Raw genomic sequence first — 21846 nt, forward strand, 5'->3', positions numbered from 1 at the left:
TGCTCACTACATCAATATGCTCATACACCCTGTATGTTGTATTGCTGAGCTGTTTTTCATAAGCGGTGTTACATAAACATCTAAAGGGAGAGTTGTGCTGTTTAACTCTGGCATTCATTTTCATGGCTTGACAAGTATGAAGTAGGCAGAGAGAATTACACTTTTTCAGGAAACAGTTCAGGAAAACAAAATTAGATACCTGCCTTTCCTAATTTTCTTTCATAGATGCTTATGATAGATCATCTGCAGCTACGGTATTTCAGTGTAGTTAGGGATCCCTCGTGCAAAGAACTTAGTTTGAGTAAGCCACACATACAAGTTCTCTATATATTGGGAAAGTCATGCAGAGTGGCTGTGCTGTACCAAGTGTCCTGTAAAATAGGACAGTGATGACAGAACTCCGTTGGAATCTGCAGACAAAGTGAAAGGATGAAGATGTGTGTATTTATATCAAGGAAGAGTTATACAGAGAGTAGCACATCCTGTCGTGCAGAATTTTCAAGAGCTGCCAATAGTTTGCTCATGATCCAAACCCACAAAAATATGTATTTGAGGTACTGTATTATTCTTAAGTGTCTAGGGTACTGTAGATTTAAGATACCATGTTAAGGAAAACAAAATAAGTGGAATTCAGTAGAGCAGAACATTTTCACCAAGGGAGGAAATAGTTTCATAAAGTTTGCCATAAGAAGTTTTTTAATTTAAGTAATAGCTTCATATTTCAAGATTCTATTAGCTTGACTTGAAATGTTTGTCATGTTACTAATAACAAGATGAATGAATAAGCTTTTTAAAACAGCAGAAGATCTAGTAATTGCTGTGGCCTAGCTTCAAGATCTAAGGGGTTAAACATATACTTAAGTTATTGCAACAGCTGACTTAAGCATGGAAAAATGTGAAGGTGCCAGGGAAACTCTCACAAGCTGAATAAGCTACCGGCCTCTGGGAATTTCATCTTTATACACATAGTACAAACTAGGGGCTCTTGTGGGAAAATTGTATTTTATCGAATGTGAGGGGAAAAAACAGTATAATTCACAAGATGATCAGAATACAAATGCTTTGTTGAAGGAATTTTTACTGTAAGCAAAGAGCAGAAGGGGAGGCAATTGAATTCAGTGGAAACAGATGAATTAAAACTTAGGTTATGGTATAAACAGTGCGTAAGTGAATCTTAACCAGCGTGGCAGGCAATAAGAAACATGTGAGCTATACCACTGTCCTTAAGGACCAGGCCTTTTTCGCATTTTTACATATCCCTGTAAAAGACCATGAGAGTCTTGAGGATGTTAACTTTTTCTGTATTTGATGAAAATTACAGTCTTGTGGAGGGGAGGACAGAGCCAAATTTGCGCCACCAGTGTAGGACAGGCAACACAGAGTTTGATAGTGGCCTTTTCCACTGACCCTCTTCCTGACCCATCAACCTAGATAGACATCAGCACTTACTAACTCCTTCCTGGAAATGTGGGAGGCTGACTGGTTCGCCCTACCACAAGATACTGAAATACATCCCTGGAGAGGAACCTTGGGAACAAGTGAAGATGCTGAAGACACATAGGCCACACTCCATGCAAAATCTGAATGAAGTAATGGCTGCTTTGAGAACTTCTTGTCATAGTTAGTCAAAGCAGAGGCGTTCCTTCTGCTTCTTGTGAGGTATTGAAGCTTTAAGAGTGTAGATTCTTTTTTTTTTTTTTTTTAATCCTCCTGTTGTGTAGCCACAGTCTGACAATGTGATGGAAGAAACAGTATAGCAGTTCTTTTATTTTGTGTGAAACTTTCAAGAGCAAGACACTGTAGCTTTTTTCTGTAACTTCTAAAAAATCATGCTGCTTTCTTCTAACCTTAGTTTTCTCAGCATGGGCCTCAGCAGATCTAGGGAAGGATGAACAGATGATGTTTACTCTGTAGTTGTTTTTCAGACCCCTTCAGAGGCGGAAGAGTAAATGTTGAATCCCATTATTCTGAGTTTCTGTTCTCAGGGTGATGAGAAGGAATGCGGAACAGAAGTGCACGCACAGTTTGCCTGTCTGTCTTTGTTTTCCGATGAAGCTAGTTAACTGCTGTGAGGAGTAAGAAGATAAAAGAGCTCTTTTTATAGAGGATGTCAGCTTGAACATGTGTCACATGTTCAAAATTTGTCAATATTAGCAACATCTAGAGAGTAGTAAACAAACCAATAATTATTGCCGTCAAAAAAGAATTAGAGTTGGGAGGTAGTAAGAATTGATTGTAACTCCGTATCTACATGTTCCTTGCAAGTGAATAACTATTTAAAAAAATAATAGCTAAAAAAATTCAGATTAGTTTAATTTGGTAACAGATTCCCAGTCATAACCGTTAATCTGTATTATTTTCCAATAGTGTGTATGCTAAACGATAACTGGTTCCAACGTTTTTCTTTTTATCATATTCTCTTTTAAGAGTATGGTGGAAAAGATCATTCTTTGTGCCCCCTGGAAGCAGACAACATGAAATGAATGAGCTGTCCTAATTCAAAGCATTAAAGTAAAAAACCCCCAAAGGCTTGTTTAGAAATATTTCTTAAGCAACTCCTGTCTCCTTTAGTTATTAAATGAAATTGTTTCCAGAGGAGGAAGTGGGGTATTAGTGAAGTTTTTACACTGTGCTCCCAAAGTAGTCACTACCTCTGTTCTAGGACAGACAATCGGAATCAAGTTTATTACATGCCCCCTGAACTCCCAGCCACAAACTGAGGTACCAAGAATGTTGAAAACAATATATATTTCCAAGGCACATTACTCAGGCCTGGAAGAAGATAGGAGAGACAATCCAAAGGTTTTTTAACCTTTGGGAACTTAATGCAGATTTAGTCTTATTGGAGGAGCTGGATGGATTGACTTGCAGTCCAGGCATCACATTTCCTACACAATTATATATGCTTTTGAAGGCTAAAATGTACTGGCAGCTGTCCAGTGTTCAGTGTGGAATGATGACGATTATATGATCACCTAGAATAGTCATAGCTGTACTTTTTTGGCTGTTCATACAAGAAACAGGAGTGTCAGAGGCAGCAGTATGGATTCTTCTACATACTTATATTTTTTTTTTGGGAGGAGAGTTGGTTGAGGGATGAGAAAAGAGAAGAGCAGAAATAAGCTGAAGAAAGTGTTAGATGCAAGTTAAACTACCAGTATAAAGTCAGGCTTTTTTTTCTGTAGCTCCATGGAAATTATCCATTTAAGTAACGGTATTGAAGCCATACTCCAGAGTCCCTGCCAAGTGCATAGGGCACTGGCAGACAAAGCTTGGAAGTTTCCTGGAAAACTGTACTGTAGAAGCAATCAGTAAAGGTACAAAGGTGAAAATTGCATAGGACAGTAGTTACAATATTTACATGAACATAGAAAAGGAGAACCTTCACTTTAACTTAGCAAATATATGTATTTTCTACAAGTAAGAAATAGACTTGAACATAAATATCTTCACAGGCTGTATTTCATAGGTTCACAGGCAACATGATGTATGTTGGCTTTCAGCATTATAACAGAGGCTAGGGAATAAGAATCTTCTTACACTACAAAGATACTATGAAGAAAGGTAACTCTATGTTATGAAGTACAGAAGTTCTACACACCTCTTGCCTAGAGTCTTTAAGGTTATCCAGTGAAGGAGAACATTTCCACTGCCGCTGTGTCGGTGGCATTTGTGAGCATGTGATGTTGCACCCCATTTATGTTATGTGAATGAAGTGTGTCAGATGTATTTTAGCCCTTCTTAGGGATGCTGCAGTTTCTGCCTTTTAGTACTTCCTTTGAGGTTTCTCACCTTTTCCTGATTTTATGCTCTATTTTTTTAAGGGATGGGGAGGACAAGGTAACATCTCATGGGTATTTAAGCAGCTGAGTTACCCAGAGTAATTGCATTACATTGCAGAAGAGCAGATACATATTAAACTGAAATAGCCAGTCACCCAGTCCACTGGATTCATTTTGAGGTAGTCTTGACTTCTTTATATTCATGAGTAGGTTATCCTATTAAGTGATTGTTACTTAAAATGGAATTACAGTTAAAATGCAGTCCTTCAAAAATTCGTATTATATGTTCTTCTCTGCGTTGATTTTCATTTGTTATTATCTTGTTAAATGTAGGAAGTGATGTTAAGTCACCTGGTTTTCATTTTACTCAGCTGGAGCTTAACTATCTTGTATCAAGATATTTTCTTCCCAGTAAGCTATCTCTCTTACATTCAGTCATTAATGAATGTTGTAAATAGCACTCCCATATTGAAAAATATTTCATTGAGAATTTCAAAAGGTAAAACAATCTGCCTGTTTAATAAATAAGACTACTAGTTTGAGTGTTTTTTATTCTTTCAGTTTCGTGGAGATTATTTTACTGCAATGCATTCCCTGTCTATGTGCTACTTCTCCAGCTCACCCTGACATTTTTATTTCTTCTGAAGTCTTCAAATAGCAGGAGGTTGTACCATTATCCCTCTGCATTCAAGTTTTAGCCTTGTTTTTGGACAGACTTTGCCATATATTCTTTATTACGGGGCAGTTTGCTTCTGGTGTGTACTGCTACCTGCAAAGTGACCAACCCTACTATCACCATAGCCTCTTGTTTTTGATGTCTTAAATATTTAAACTTACTCTGTTGTTTGTGATTGCTCTTGAAGGAAAAATTCAGTTAGGGCACTCATGGTTCAGAGTGTTAGTTTCAGTCTGTCTGTATTTACTTTTGCTCTTAACTAAAGCAGAATGTTTCCTGCAAGGAAAAGATGCTGTTAATTTCTCCTTTCCCCAGAATCTGCCATGGAGCAGAAGGTGATTTGATCCTGTGTATTGTCCTTAGAGGAACGTAAACAGTTGTGGAAAATCATGAATTTTCCATTTCTACTAATATTTGGATCATAATACAGCTTAATTGTTTTTTGTCATGCTGTCTTTTGTATGCATAAGTAAATATTCTACATAAAGTAACTTCAGGATGTTTTGGAAGGTAGCAGTGGATTCTAAAAATAGTTCATTTGCTATGTCTGTTTTCAATATCTGTCTTTTCATTGCTTCTTTTAGTCGTACTTTTAATTACATTTGCAAGCTTTGGCTTGGAGGACTCTTAAAAGCAAGTAATTATCAAATAGCAGAGATCTACGTGTGTCTAATTGCAATACCTGCAGAAGACCTATTTAGCCATTCTTACACATGACAACCATGTGACTGATTTCTTCCATCTCCTTGAGCATTTCCTGTAGTCTCAGTCTGTGTCTTGACATGAGGTATCCTGACAAGCAGCAATGGTAGCATTTTTAGTTTCTGAAGCACATGGCTGAAGTTCTGCTGCTGACAGTAGTCAGTTTCTGAAGATGGAGGTGGAGGTTGTGTGCTAAAACAAAAGCCTTCTCCTCGCCTCACTCCACGTCTGCACCTTTCAAATGTGAGGCTTGTACTGGCACGCCACTGGCTTCAGTTCAGGTTTTTGTACTAAAGCACACTGGAGAATCTTCAGCCTCAATTTACACCAGGTGTTTTCTTCGTAATTTATTGGGGGTGGGAACGGTTTTTCAGTGCTCATTCAGCATGAGGTTGTGGACAGGCATGTTTCTGACACTGATCTTGTTACTGAGGAAAAAGGGTCTTTTTTTGTTGTTGTTTTCATTTCTCTCAGATGACAGTCTAATTAGAAGTAACCCTTAATATGACTAGTGGCATGGAACCAAATGGGGGGCATGTGAATGCTTCTGGGTGGTGTGGGGTGAGGAGGGGATCCTGAGTGTGGGTCCAAGCTGAGCAGGAGCTGCTGATTGCTGCTGTTGCAGGGGAGGATGTGTGGTGGCAGAGGTTGAGCCCTCGGTTGCTATGAGTTCTGCCTCAGAGGAGAAGTATTAGGGTGTATGTGGGTTTATAGCAGATACAGTGCTCCTTGAAGAGGATGGGCGAGGCAGAGCAGGATCTCCATAATGGAACTCCTTTCCAGTGCCTGCATACCAAACCCAGAATCTGCAGCTTGTTGCTAGTTGGCCAACTTCTGTGCCAAATGAAAACTTTTCTGCTACTGTCTGATGCATATTCCTCTTTTGTTTGTCTTGAATAAGGGCATGCTTTTTAGTCAGAAGTTGTAGCTTCCTTGCCAATCATATGAATATTGTTAGCTGCACGTAGGAGTTGCTGTCCTTGGGTCTAGGTGTTCTCTGATGTCTGCCATCCATTATAAGTCTCCAAAAGTGTCTAGAAGTTTCTGTGTAACCTACCTGTAGGGGAGCTGTGGTAAATAGTAGCAGAACACCGTGTTACAACAAAAAAAGTGGGAAAGGTGGTGTTTTAGGAGGGAGGTTTTCGATTATGTTGTCTAGCTTTGGAGTTGTAGCTCAGGTTGAAAGGCATTTTTCAAGGAAGTCAAAGACAAACAGATGTGACAGACAGTGCTTTAAAAAATGCAGATGCTCTAAAAATGTGACAGTCAGACTTGTATCTGATGTTTCTTGAGTTTTGTGCTTACCTCATGAATTTAAAAACTAACATCACCTATCTTTGATATTATTTTTGAAGCACCGAGCTGGTGTAAAGACTAACTCTTCTGAAAACATACAGAAATATGAGTAGGGAAGCCTGCTCAGAGTTTTGCTCTGATCAGGCTCTTTATCTGTTTCTCTTTGGTTTTGTTCCTTAATTGAACAGTTGATTGCATGCACTATGCTTAGGGGTGTTTTTTCCTGAAATCTGTGAAGATCAGACTGGGAACAAAATTTAATATATATCTATTTACACAATTTCCCAGGGCAATTGCTAGTGAACAAACCAAACAAAATAACAATCCAAACCCAAATATCCAAACAAACAAAACCCAAAAGAAACCAACAAATCAAAAATTAGAAAAGGAACCCCAAGAGTTAAAAATGTCAGATTTTTAAAAGCCTTCTTGTGCAGTTAATTATTGTCAATCAAATCAATCAAATTACTATGGGAAGTAAAGCTTTGCATAAGTTGTGTTCAAGCAAGGAAATCTGCTTTGATACAGGAAAGCTGAGACCATGACACCTTTGGAAACGTCTGATATGCTAGTACAAAATGGTGGTTTCCAATTGGACTAATATCCTCTAGGCAATATGTACTCTTATTCAAGAAAAAATTATGAGTATTAAGTAGGGGATTATTAGGTTAGATTGAAGCAAATTATTGTCAGGCATGCTTAATTTTGCAGGTTTGAATTGCTTTTCTTCCCCCAAAGTAAATCATTACATTCTCCTCATCAAAACTGAAGGAAAGTGTAAAGTTTTGTGTTCCTCTGCAGTCATGACCACTAATGAAGCTGTGGTGGTTTAAGATTACATGTTTTCTGCATGTTTCATTGATGTCATGCACTTCGATTTTTTTTTTCCAAGATGTTTACACTAAATTATTTCTATTCTTTGTTTTTCAAGCTTTTACTTAATCAAATACAATGCATGTAGAAAAGCAGTGCCAGAGGCATACCAAGAGATGAGAACTATCTTGCAAAGACAAAATGAGAAGTTTAGTGTTGAAGTGATGCCATTGGAATGTGATGTAATTCTTCACAAAATCAAACTTTGCTCTGCCAGTGATTCTAAAAGTACTTCTGATATGATAATGCTGTCTGAATAAAGATTGAAAAGTTTGGTTGAAAAAAATTAAAGAATTATAAACAAAAAAATTTCCTTATTACAGAATACTTGCAACTCAAGAGAAAAATTACAAAGATGTCACTGACTGGAAAATGGAAACAATGTTTTGTGCTGCTTCTCTCAGAAGCAAGTACAGTCTAGGCATTACAGATGAAATTATTTCTTCTGTAGTAGATAAACAAGTAAAATGTTGTTAATGTTTTCATCAATAGTTTTCTAATTCATTTTGTGGCATTTTTTGAAAGAAAAAAGACCAATTTGCAAATGCAGTTTTGTTCACTTTTCCACTGACATTTTTAAAAGAGCAGAGTTGAAATACTGCATGATGAATGGCTTTCATGCATAAGAAAGCAGTTAGCTTTCTTAGGCAAAAGCCTAGTTATTATCTATCAAAAGTGTATTTGGATGGCTTGGTAACTTTATTTCTTTTGTTTTACAGATTTCCATTAGAGTAGTAGTGCAAATACAATTTCAGGAATGTAGTATTTTTTAAGGTGAAAATTTTTAAAAATTACTTGTTTGCTTCATGGTGGAATTGTCCTAGAACAAAATGAATTATTCAGAGTTAGACCATGTGCCACTTTGAAGATTTTCTGTCCTTATGGCACAATCTATATTTTTGCCCATCCCTTTTCCGTTTTATGCACAAAGGAGAGTTTATCAGCTACACAGAACATAGAGCTGCAGAGCTTGAGAGCAAATGTATATGTGGCTAGTTTTCAGGAATTAGTGTATCATACCTTTCAGTGTATATGTGTATATCCATCAGTGTATCTGAAATACTTGTACACCAACACATTGCAGTGTGAGAAACAAACAGGATGAGTGGAAGCACTGGTCAGGTCCTAGCAGCAAGCTCAGTGTGAGTCAGCAGTGTGCCCTGGCAGTCAGGAGGGCAAACCCCACCTGGAGTGCATCAGACACAGCATCACCAGCTGCCAAAAGAGGGATCATCCCACTGTATCCAGTGTCAGGGTGGCCTCACCCTGAGTCCTCTGTGCAGAGGTGGGTCTCAGAATTTACAAAGGATGTCAAGGCACCTGAATGTGTACAGAGGAGGGGAAAAAAGTTGTTTAAGGTGTTGGGAGGAGTGGCTGAGGACTCTGTCTCATATGGAGAGAAGGAGGCTGAGGGGTGACCGCATTGCTATCTTCTTCCTGAGAAGGGGACTTGGAGAGGGAGGTGCTGAACTCTTCTTGCTGGAATCCAGTGATGGGGTCTGTGAGAATGGTTCAAAGCTGTACCAGGGCAGGTTCAAACTGGACATTCGGAAGCAATTTTTTTTTTAACAAGAGGGCAGTCAAATACTGGAATAGGCTTACTAGAGAGGTGGTCAATGCCCCAAGCCTGTCAGTGTTTAAGAGTCATTTGGACAGTGCCCTTAAAAACATGCTTGAACTTTGTTCTGAAGTACTCAGGCAATTAGACTAGATGATTATTGTAGATCCTTTCCAATTGAAATAGTTCATTCTATTCTATTTATGCAGAAAAATAAAGCCGTAGGTGTGCTATAATGGTCAGAAACGGCGCTGCAAATTTTAATTATTTCTGTTTGAGGAAAGTCTTAGTTTTCTATGCCCCTTTTTAATAAATCACTCATCCTTTGCCTCATGTGGCTGTTCTCTTCCCTCGAAATTCCAAACAGCTTAATAGTATAATTGTGATAATTACATGAGGGCCAACTTATACAACATCTGCATCACCTACATGCAAACACAGCTGTTAAACTGGGTTTATGCCTGGAGTGTACATTTATATCATAATAATTATAAACGTGTTTGCACACAGACTGCAAGTATTTCAGGGTATTTTTTATTGTAGAGCTTTGTATTGGTCTGTCACACAAGTAATGCCAAATTAAAGGCAGAAAAAACAGGCAGATTTATTTAAACACAGTGTTTACAATAAATAATTGTTCCGGACTTAGCAGTACCCTTCTATAGCTTAAGCTCATATATACTATTAATACATCTATGTTTTACTTAGCTTAGAGAGTATACCATATCATATTTTTCAATTTGCTAGTGAATGGTATGAATAAAATGTGTTTGAAGAAGTATTTTTCTTTTCCTGCTGTATATACAGCTTCAGGAAGACAGTTGCATAGATGATAGAAGCAAAACTGATTGTTTTTCAGTATATTACATAGGAAGAAGGAAGAACTGTCTAAATTCAACAAAGGCAAGTTCAGGGTCCTGCATCTGGGATAGAATAACCCCAGGCACCAGCACAGACTGGGATTTGACCTGCTAGGAAGTGGCTCTGCAGAGAAGGACCTGGGGGTCCTGGTGGACAACAAGCTCTCCAGGAGCCAGCAGTGCTCTTGTGGCCAAGAAGGCCAATGGGATCCTGGTGTGTGTTAGGAAGAGCATTGCCAGCAGGTCGAGGGAGGTGGTCCTGCTCCTCTACTGAGCCCTGGTGAGGCCACATCTGGAGTGTTGTGTCCAGTTCTGGGCTCCTCAGGACATGAGATGCATGGAGTCAATGTTGAGAAGTAATCTGAAGAGAGGCTCTCAAGAGCCAGGCTTTTCTCAGTGGTGCCAAACACAGGACAAGAGGCAATGGGCAAAAGGTGATGTACAGAAAGTGCTTTCTGAATATGAGGAAGAACTTCTTTACTCTGCTGATACACTGGAACAAATTGCCCATAGAGGTTGTGGAGTCTCCCCCACATTCAAGACCCATCTGGATGCAATCTTGTGCTCTTGGATGACCCTACTTGAGCAGGGAGATTTGACCATATGACCCACTGTGGTCCCTTCCAACCTGACCAATTTGTGATTAATCAAGTAAAATAGCCATGAAGGATGGAGGTGTGATGAAAAAATTAGCTTTGGTTTACTTGTCAAACTTTTTCAACCAAAATGGTTTGATACAAGTATCACTACTGGAATACAGAGTCATTTTGGTAGCTCTGAAGTACTTATTCCCAGCTGAATCTCTGCATAGCATAATGAAGTTAAAATAGAGGAGGAGGGTTTTTTGTTTGTAAGTAACTATCTGGAAGTTAAGAAAAAATATTCACTATGCAAAGTTTTTTTTTATTGAGAGGGAGAGGTATATAATTAATAACCTAGAAAGAAATTACTGCAAATCCTGCAATTGTGGGACCTGTTTTTCTCAATAGAAGAGAAAATCCCAAGGGATGTAGCTTCTACATAAATATGAAAATGCATTAAAGCACAACTACTGGAAATTTTTATTACTGTTAAAATACTAATGTATCTACAATGCAAATTGATGTTTATTGTCAGAGTTTTTAATGTTATACCTAATGTCTTTTCCATCAAAGATTATTGTTTGGTTTATTGTGTTATTATCCAAGCAGCCTTAGCTGCAGTTCAGTTGTTCAAGGGTTTTCTTTTGCTTTAGTGTTATGCTTTTCTAAGAAGACTTCCAGACCCAGTACTTTCTGAAGTCATTAGCTCCAGTCCATTGATACCTGAGACATACGTACATGTATTTTTAAAGTCTTTTTTGAGAACTGCTTTTTATTGAAAAAGATAACATCTAGAATGAAAAGGTGGAACGTAGTGCAGGAATAATTTCAGTCTAAAAATACCCTTTTTCTTTTTTGCCCTTACCTCTCATTACCATCTTGTTTGGAGGAAACCTGAGGGATCAGACAGAAGAGGTGAGAGGCATAAACTGTGAATGGCCCTACACATCACTGGTAACTTCTGTATAACTCTGCTTGTGTGTGCAGTGCAGAATACAGCTAACAGCTTTTTGTGTCCTTCAGTCAACAGAAGGTCCTTCTGCACCATCTGTGATGTGCACTGAAGTTTGGAAGTTTGCAGGTGCCTGAGGGTCCTGGAAGGGATGAATATTGTGTTTTATCCCCAGGTGGCATCTAAGCAGCATCCAGCAGCTTACTCATTTCCCCACAGTGGGATGGGGGAGAGAATTGAAAGAGTAAAAGTGAGAAAACTCATGGGTCAGCATAAAGACACTTTAAAAGGCAATGCAAAAGCTGTGCATGCAAGCAAAGCAAAACAAAGGAATTAATTCACTCCTTCCTTCATGGGCAGGCAGGTGTTCAACCATCCCCTGGAAAGCAGGGCTCCTTCATGTGTAGTGGTGACTTGGGAAAATGTTGTAAATGCGTGGTTTAGGTTGCTTAAAAAAATCTCTGACAGAGGTATTAGCCAAAGCAGGTTTAATATAAATTTGTGGAAATGTGACTTAGCAAAGTTCAATGGCAAGGTTCACTCTGTTACTGCTACACGGATGAAATGCACAATGAAAAATTGGAGTCAGCTTAGAATTATTTAGTTGGAGACCAGAGATAGAAAAGGGTAAGGATACAAAAATGTAAGGAATACCCTCCCACTGAGTCCCAAGGTTCGGAGAGGATCCCCTTGCTTTGTAAACTCCTGATGGATCCTAGGTGCAGCTGAGTCAAAACTCCACCCCAGCTCTGGAGACTTCCGTGACCTTCTGTCTTGTGTATTAGATTGTTCTCAGCTGATGAAAAAGCAATTCAATGGTTAAGGAATATGCAGAACATGTCACTCCAACATTTAGTTAGGTTTCACTTTATTTAAGGGATTTTAAGCTGTATCTTGATATCCTGGTAGAAGTGGTGGGAATCTGGGCACTCAGTATGTGAGGCAGGAAATTGAGTAGGATTGCAAGTGCAATGCTGAAAACTCAGTCTTCTTTTTTAGTCCCCTTTGTGCTTTCACTTCAGGGTTTCGTATTTGTCATTAAATACATGCCAGCATAAGGTGTTGAGGAAGTGTAGGAAGTACTGTTTACCCACACTCAGTGAAATAACTTTTGCTAACCTCTGTTTAAACCTGCCTAGAACTTTTTTTGGTATTAATGGCTGAGATGTGCCTGGAGTTAGGACATAACAGAGCCATTCTCTTCCTGGCTGTTTTTTTTTTTTTTTTAATAGAATCCAAATACTGGACTTCACCAGCTGGCAAGGTGAGTTGCAGAGTAGCAAAGAGCTTTTATGAAAATCACATCTGAATATTTAAAACGGACGTATTCTGCTGAAGGGATTTGGTACCACAGTCTATCTTCCTCTGAAAATGAATGCCACTTCTTTGTTTTGAGACTTTTTTTAATGAAGATGGTGTTGAATAGAAGGAAAAGTTGGTTGAAGGATGACCAGTATGAGCAAATAATAGGCAAAAAACCTATATAATACCAGTACGAAGAGTTTAGTTAAAACAGTTCTCTATAAAAAGGTTTCTCTTTTTACAAGCACCCACTTGGAGTGTCCTGCAGGATGCACAAAGTATATGTGAATCGTTGCAGACATTACTGTGCATCATCCCAATGTTCTTGTGTCAGCATCTGCTGAAAAGGAACTTCTGTCTTTCCTTGTTCATTCTGACTGCATTTTTAATAAAGAAAAAATCTGTTCACAATGAAGTGTTCAACAGTGTTGGACTGGCAAATGAATCTCATGTTAAAGTTTTAAAGAAAGATAGCTTTAACTAGAATTTTATTACTGCTGTCTCCAAAGGCCTCAGTGTAGTCATTGTAAGCAAAGTGCATCATCATGGTTTGATTGCATCTGTTCCTTTGGTGTCAGTTAATGTCAGATGCAACAACATGTGGGAATGCACATGTGAGAGAAAAAGCAGTGCTTCACTTGTGGAATAAAGGAACAAAATATTTGAGATAAATGACTTAAGCTATTAATGTGAGTTGTAGAGAAGGCATATTCCTCTGACAAAACAGGGGACAGATAATTGTCAGTTCCTGTTCTGGCTTGCTGTGATCTTGAGTAACTCATTATGTTGGCATTATCAAACGAACTCTCCCTCTCCCCTCCATTGCTTAGAGTCTGGTGATAGTAACACCAAGGCTGTTACTATCCCTGTATAAGCCATTCACTTAAGAGTTGAACTCGATGACCCTTGTAGGTCCCTTCCAACTCAGAATATTTTGTGGTTCTCCATTTAGGAACCTGGCTAGGATGCTTGCCTATTGGCTTGGCTAAAGCACACATCATTGCAGCCCTGGTTACTGTTCATGACAATTCAATTAAAGAAAAAGAGCTGATGCCAGGGAGTGCTGCTTTGGAGTGCACAGAGATGCTGTTTCTGCCAGTATCTTCTGCCTGTATTGGCTTCTGCAACAAACATGAGGAAGATACAGTAGCTGCAGTCTATACAAACACAATAGCATGGAGCTCTGCTGAGTCACTTCTGGTTTTTATTGTTCTTCATTCACAAGACTGTAGAATTTTACTTGTCTTAAAAGCCGATCTTTCAGTTTGGGAATACACCCAAAGGAATTTCCTGGTGATTGTTTTGTAACCCATTACCCAGGTTTCAACAAAACTGGCGATTTAACAGACAGATTTAAGAACTGTGAAGTGAGACTTGGATGATAAAGTACTATTCAGCATGGCAAACTGCTGTGTATATGTGAAAGAGTGAAATGAGGGAGGGAACAAAAAATACTTATGGTAACTGTTTCTGCACCAATTAAGAGCTCGGAAGAAGTTGACGTGATAGTTATGACTTGTCACGTGTTGCCAAAAAGACCGTGGAGAAAAAGACTCTAGGCCAATTTAGTGTATGAGATAAGATAAAGAGAGCAGGTCCTTTAATGAGTCTGTAGGCCTAGAGGAACACATACCACGCACGCTACTTCAGACAGTGGTTCTATGATTTTATAATAAGGTCCATCTAATCCCAGATCTGTGCACCCCTGATTCTGCCCCCCGACATACCCCTTCGGGAATTGGGTCAGGGGGTGTTTGGGACTCTTTCTTCCTTATCTTCATCTTCTTTGCAGCATGTATAGTCCTTGGAGCTCATCCAAAGTTCTGGGCTTGAAGGTCGCTGTGTCTGTGTGATATCTTCAGGTCGAGGCGTTAGAGTGTTTTTCTACAATTCTACCTTGAAAAGAAGACTAAACACGCTAATGGAATTTTAGAGAGATTGGTATGGAATGTGGTAGTAATGTTGGGTATGTGTAAACATACTGCAGGATAAGGGCTAAAATACAGCTACATTAAAATCTACATTCACTACACATCTACTTCTAAAATCTAGAAAAATTTAAAAATCAAAAAAAAGCTCTGAGGCATCAGTGTAATGCAACCTGTAATAGTTAATATATTATCACTGTTTCTAAAGTGTCTGTGCTTCCATCTGGATAAGTATCTGCTGTATAATCTTTCCCTGTTTGTATATAAGTGGATTTCAGTCTTCTGAACATGACCATACAGGGAAGGCTTTCTCCTCAGATTGTCTTCCAAAGGCAGAGGAGGAACAGGAGGGCTCCTCTATTGGCTGAAGAGTTATCAATATGTATTACTGTAACCGGTCTCTGTGCTTAACCAGAACTACTTTTTTTTTTACATTTTTCAAATTCTGGAAAGCCTTCTTAAGGGAAGACCTGTCAACGTAAGGTGAAAAATTACTTCTGGGAGGTTCTAACACAAAATGCTCAGTTTCCAACTGAAGACCTTAGGTTGTTTGAAACCACCTCTCAGATTTGACCTATCATTGTAACACTTTTTTTCAAAATCTTTCAAATCCCACTTCACTAACTTTTCCTGACAAGAGAAACAAACTTAAATTCCATAGGTGCAAGAGTACAGTGTTGCAGAAGAGTCTTTGAAAGATTATTCTGGCTCTGCTTTTGCCATCCTTTCCCCTTTCCATTGATTCCTTGTAGCAACTCCGCGTGCTTGTAGCAAGCGTGGGTAGAGCCCTTCTCAAATCTTCATTCATGAAGCCTAGCCGTGATGATGATGATTGCAGGAAGTTAACTGGGTAGTGATAGACAACTGCAGTAGGTGACCAAGGACTTACAGTCTTCCTCACCCTCAAAGGGTTTTGTGCTAGCAAAGCTGGAGGAGAATGGCAAGGTCGAAGGAGAAAATTCTACTGTGTTCATTTATTTGGGGATTACCTAAGCCTGTGTGTCCTCAGAAAGTTAATACTGATTATACTATTGGGAGTCATGATCATGGCTAGGCTTCGCGAATGAAGATTTGGGAAGGACTCTACCCATGCTTGCTACAAGCGCACTGATGGCTAAAAAGGTCAATGCAAGATAGACAAGTCTGGTTGCAGAAGGCAGAGTGGAAAGACTCCCCAGGTGGTATCGACAAGACACGATTCTTTCTGCGTTGTCTTTTCTCCTCGAGAGTGATCCTGCGTGTGTTCTCAAAAGCAGCAGCAGCGTTATAGATGCTGTGTCTCCAGGCCTCCCGACTGGAGGCCAGGGTAGACCAATGGAGTTGATCAATATGGCCAAGGCTGAGGGATTGTTTCAGGCAGTCCTTGGATCTCCTCTTTGGGGCTCCTCTCTTGCGGCAGCCAGTGGCAAGTTCCCCATAGAGCACGATCTTAGGGAGGCGGTAGTCCTGCATCCTGGAGACGTGCCCTGCCCAGCGCAGCTGTGTTCTCAGCAGCATGGCCTCAATGCTCGTGACTGCTGCCTGTTCAAGGACAGATGTGTTGGTCACATAGTCAGTCCAGTGGATGTTTAGGATTGTACGGAGGCAGTGCTGATGGAAGTGTTCTAAGAGACGCAAGTGGTGGCAGTAAATGACCCATGATTCAGACTCATATAAAAGAGTAGACAGTACAATGGTTCTGTAAACGCTGATCTTTGTACTTTTCTTCAGGTGTTTGTTTTGCCAAACTCTGTTGAGAGTATAGCAGTGCTTATATTCCTGGATGTGTCTGATGGCCTTTGTCATGTTTTGGGGATGATAGAGAGTTCAAAGTGCTCATCTGTGGTACTTTGCTAAAAAGAGTAATTTTGGTAATCAGGCCGTGTACAATTTTTTGCAAGACTTGCTTTTTATAACCTACCAGGCAATTCTGAAAGGAGCATATATCTGAGTAAATGGTGATTCATCTGGAGTTTGAATTTTTTTTCCAATCAGCTAGACTGACAGAGCTAGAGCAAATGTTCCTGAAGAAGTCAACCTTTGTGTATAAACTGCATCATTCTAGCAGTCTACAGTAGGGAAACAGTCATTGAAGTGGTAGTGCCTTAGACATGATTTGTGATGCACAGCAATGCAGCAAGCACTTGGAAGCATCTGATTTGATGCTGCAGAAGATGTGCGGTTTCTCAAGCTCAGCCTACCTTTGTGCTTACGTGTTACATAGACTTGAATTCTGTGATGAGGTTGTCATGCAGTCAAACAGGAGAAGAGAGAGGTGGCTTTTGTAACAATCTGCTTTCTGTCACTGTCTGGAGTTGACAGGCTAGTGTCACTTTCTTCAGAGAGCTCATGCTCAGTACTGTCAGGATTCAAAGTAACTAAAAGCCCTTGCATTAAACTGAAAACTTGAGGGAAAAGATTGTATATTGGGACTAGTAATATTCACTGTAATGTTAGAGAAGTCTGAATCCTTTAAGGAAAACCTGGATATTGTTTTAATATAATACAATAGTTAACCTTCCTGAGGTTCTCTTCTCTATAATGGCATGTTGCATTGTGTCTCCTCCTCCCCCAATAATGAATATTTCAAATTTCTTAGCATTAATCCTGATTTAATTAATTTATTTGTTTTCAATTATGTCTATTAGAACTGGGATTTTATTAGTATTAGGTTGTGAATACATGAATGGCAGTTCTTCCCTCTACATGTTTTACTTTTTTGGGTTAGAATCTTATGTGTTTTCTATTCATGGAACAAGCCTTGGCTGCAGAGCCTATATACCAGTATGAGTACTTATTTGTTCCTCCTGGTATTGAAGTCCGTGGTGGCTCTGCTTTAGCAGTGTCAAATGATGAAGAACAAAAAGAAGAAATAAAAATTTGCCATCCCTAAACTTCAGGTTTTATGCAGGCAGGAATGTTTTGCTTGCAAAATTCAGTTTGAGTTGTTCACAGGTATATCTATGTGGCAGTGGTTTTGCAGTGGTGCCATATGGAACTATTATCACGGATTTACTCATGTGGTTTGCCTGTGCATTGAAAATACATATTTTTTGTATTAAATACAGGGTTTTTTCTGTTTCAGTGTGCAAGGATCCACCCTACAAAGTTGAAGAATCAGGATATGCTGGTTTCATTTTACCAATCGAGGTTTACTTCAAAAACAAGGTATGGAATCTCATATTCTCCATTTAAAAAAAAACCCAAAAAATAATGTGTGAGGGTTTTTTAAAGTTTTAAAGTTTAATTTGTAAACTCAGTTAAAAATTAGTCTTACAGCTATCTTTGTCAATGCTGTTCCCCAACTCAGTATTACTGTAACTCTTAGAAATGCATAATTTCGTAAAATCGCAGAATGGGTCAGGTTGGAAGTGAACACAGTGGATCATCTGATCCAAGCTCCCTGCTCAAGAAGAGTCATCTTAGAGCACATTGCACAGGATCACATCCAGATGAATATCCAGTGAGGGAAACTCCACAGCTTCTCTGGGCCATCTGTTCCAGTGCACAGTCAACTGCATAGTGAAGAAATTATTCCTCATGTTCAGGAGGAACTTACTGTACATCAGTTCTGCCCGTTGCCTTTTATCCTATCACTTAGCACCCCTGAGAAGAGCCTGGCTCCATCCTCTTGACATCCTCCCTTCAGGTACTTGTAGACATTGATGTCTACATCAATGTCTCCTCTCAGTTGTCTCTTCTCAAGTCTGAACAGGCCCAACTCTCTGTCTTTCCTCATAAGAGAGATGCTTCAGGCACTTAATCATCTTTGTCACTCTTCAGTGGACCTGGTCAAGAAGTTCCATATCTCTCTTGTACTGAGGAGCCCAGAACTGGACACAGCACTTCAGATGTGGCCTCACCAGGGCTGAACAGAGGAGCAGGATCACCTCCCTCAACCTGCTGGCAGTGCTTTTCCTAACACACACCAGGATCCCATTGGCATTCTTGGCCACAAGGGCACACTGCTGGCTCATGGAGAGCTTGTTGTCCACCAGGACCTTCTCCACAGAGCTGCTTTCCAGCATGTTAATACCTATGTGCTAGTGCCTGGGGTTATTCTATCCCAGGTGCAGGACCCTCTGTTGAATTTCAGACAGTTCTTTGCCCATCTCTCCAATGTGTTGAGGTTCTTCTGAAGGGCTGCACAGCCCTCTGGGCTATTGGCCGCTCCTCCCAGATTTGTGTTGTCGGTGAACTTGCTGGGGAGCATCTGCCTCTTTATCCAAACCACTGATGTGGAAGTTAAACAGTACTGGGCCTAGTATTGATTCTTGGACAGTATTTAGTAGATAACTCTGTGAAATTAGGATTACTTGATTAAAAGAAACCCAACAGTTGAATGTAATTATTCAGAAGAATTACTAGCCCTGTTCAAAAGTGAACAGACTTTATAGAGTGCTTAAGAAAGTTTGAACTTGAGGAAGGAAACCAATCTTGATTATGTTGATTACATAGGGGACTTATTGTTTTATTTTAGTATTGCAAATCTTTATAATTTATTCAGGTTTTGATTTTTCAAAGCAGTCTTTTTTTACAATCTTGCATCTTCTGTCTTTTAGAAAACGTTCTTTTAGACTGCATGTGAGCCCTCATTCTACTCAACTTGATATTACTGGGGCTCAATTTAAAACCAAACCCATTGTCATTCTACAAAGCTTATGTTATTGTAGTGTCTCACATTCTTAGTAACTGCTGCACTTACTCTGAGTCTCTCAAATAGCAAATACAGTGGTTTTCTTTAACATACATAACAGGGTCTCTATTACTAATAACTAATTCAGATAAAAAGAATTAGATTTGGGTGAAATTACAGAGCAAAAACTTGCAAGTTTTAATGTACATTACTTTAATATCTGGAATTATTTAGGTTCCCTTTACATGTCATGTGCCTTGGTGGAGCTGTTATGGTAATTAGCATGTGCTTCTAAGACACCTTTTTGTTTATTTTTTATTACCAAGATGTAGTTTAACCTAATTATTTTAATCAAGACAACATTACATCTTTAAAGTGTTGAATGCTTGGTGAAAGACTAAACCAGAAAGAAGATAGAAATGCATAAAAGAAGACTCCTTCTGGAACCTGGATCACTTAAAAATTGTGTTAGATTTAACGATGTATGATTTCACGTATGTATTCCAGTATTCTTTTATCTTTCACAGAAAGCTCTGATAAGGTGTGAGGCGTGGATAATTCTGCTCAGGCACTTCTTAAGTTGTAGGTTTTGTACAGGTAGTTCTGACATGTTCCCTGTATCAATCTATGAAGAGCAGGTCTTGGTCAGCCCTGTTTGCCGTGACTTGATCAGCATTTTTGCTATGCTTTTAGCTCTATCTCCATTAGGGAAGTCGTTTTGATTCATTCAGGAAATCTAATGAAAAGCAACCTATTCTTCTTAACTCCTTTATTAAATGCTCATCCCAAAACTGTGCAAAGTAAGTCAGAGGACAGTGAGTCAATCATTGAAGCATCTCTACAGAAAGCTTCCTGATCGACGTTTCTTTTTTTGTTTTCCACTTTTGCGTGCTTTTGCTGCCTCTGGAGACCTGCAAGTCTCAGGAGTTCTCCAGCAGGAGTTCTGGCTTAGACTGAGATCAAGAGGGCAACTCACCTCACCGTCAAGCAGCATGTGGGATTAGGAAGTTTGCAAACATCCCTCACCCCTATTTTGGTGTCATGGAATACAACAAGTAGCAGCTGGACTGTGAGTCAGGTAGCTCTTCACACAGCTGCAGCAGCATGGCCTTCCCTGGAGGGAGTGAATACAAAGGGAGAGTGGCACAAAACCGGAACTGGCAAATTACCCCTTTCTTTTGGCTCAGCTACTCTTCCTTCCCTAAACCTCTTCAAGGATATTCCAGTACAGAAAAAGGGGAGATAGAGAGAAGGAGGAAGAGGAGACACACCATCATCATTTTTTCAAGCTAGACAACTTTTCCACTTGTGATTCAGAAAATACTGTAATGAATAGAGAAAAGAGGAGTACAGGAAGCCACTCAGGACCACAGAAAATTAAAGGGTGCCCATCCCCAGGACTAGAAAAAAACTGGTAGAAAACTTAACAGGTATTTCACAATCATGGAAAATATTTTAAAGTTTAAAGAGTTAGGAAAATTACAACAACCCCCACTCCCAAATTCAGCAGCAGCAGGCTGTAGTTGCTAGCCATTGAGACAAACATGCTTTTAGGTCAAAAGACTATTGCTCTGGAAAAGGTAAACTATATAGGATAAGGCTCATAAAATGCAGATATTTTGTCTTCACTGTCACACTGTTCCTAAAATAAAGGCAGTGCAGTGAAGGTCTGTTGTGTAGTAAAAGTCTGGTTTTTAATCACTGGGTATGTTCATCTGACTTTCCACAAACTTTTTGCCTATAGCAACATCACAGTTTTCTAAGTAGACCAGGGAATACATCACTTGCATTTTTTTTTCTGCATGAAATTATGGGTTAATATTTCTAACAAGAAGAAATATCATCCATGGTTGCCTTTGAAAATGATCTGTCAAGAAAATAGTTCAGTCTAAAAGAACTACTTTCTTCTGTCCTCAGAAACAGACAACTATGAGCCTTTTATTTCAGGTCCCCTTCTGTTGTTTCCACTCCAGGTCTAGAGATGGGACAATTATTATGTCCCTTGGCTGTGTTTGAAGTCTCTGATTTAACTTTTAGAGTAACTTGAGATCTCGGTGTTTACTGTTCTTCCCATCCTTGGAATCCTGAATCAAAATAAAACATGGTTAATGTGAATTTTTTTAAGCATTTTTGCTAAAACTTTTCCTCAATTTTACCTTTTATATGTGTTCTGCCCTAAGAGTGACATTGGTTTGGTGACTTCTGTTGCTCACCAGGACCTTTGGAGAATGGGCTACTTAACAGTGCCTTAAAAAAGCACTTACATACAGCTTCCAGAAGGGACTGTGTAAATATCTAACAAAAAATGTACTTAATTTGTAATACCAGAGAAAAGATACTGAAGTCTGTTCGAAGCCTCACTGAAAAAGGACACCAGTGGCATTCTCGGGGCAGTAGAGCACTGACGATTTTTTCCAAGATACATTTGCCCTTCGTGTTCTTTCTCTCTTTTTATTGGTACAGGGAACATTCAGTTTTGTTTTTTCATTGCAGTGGCAGAGAATTTGGATTGCTTGTAAGCTGTAGTGCAACACTAGAGATCTATCTGACCATACTTGTTCCAGGCAATGAAGTTTCTTTAGTAAAAGAGAAGGCCCCATAAATAGGAGATTAAGTATAGTTGGCTGCAGCATTTTAATACGTAGTACAACTTATGAAGAAAACAATAGTTTGGCTTCCGTGGAGGAATTTGCATTCAAAACTTTTTGCAGTGTCTTCAGT

General features: G+C 39.3%; 1 protein-coding gene across 2 annotated transcripts in view; it reads left to right on the forward strand.

Moving 5' to 3' along the window:
• Positions 1–21846, forward strand: part of MLLT3 (MLLT3 super elongation complex subunit) — a 117356-nt gene that overhangs the window by 41214 nt on the left and 54296 nt on the right. For both annotated transcript variants that reach the window (XM_050329206.1, XM_050329205.1), the window contains exon 3: positions 17575–17657. In XM_050329206.1, coding sequence (XP_050185163.1) covers positions 17575–17657 — 83 coding nt within the window. The remainder of the gene's footprint in view (positions 1–17574; positions 17658–21846) is intronic.

The sequence above is a fragment of the Myiozetetes cayanensis genome, unplaced genomic scaffold (genome assembly GCF_022539395.1).
Source record: "Myiozetetes cayanensis isolate MyiCay16 unplaced genomic scaffold, myiCay2020 scf4, whole genome shotgun sequence".
NCBI lineage: Eukaryota > Metazoa > Chordata > Aves > Passeriformes > Tyrannidae > Myiozetetes > Myiozetetes cayanensis.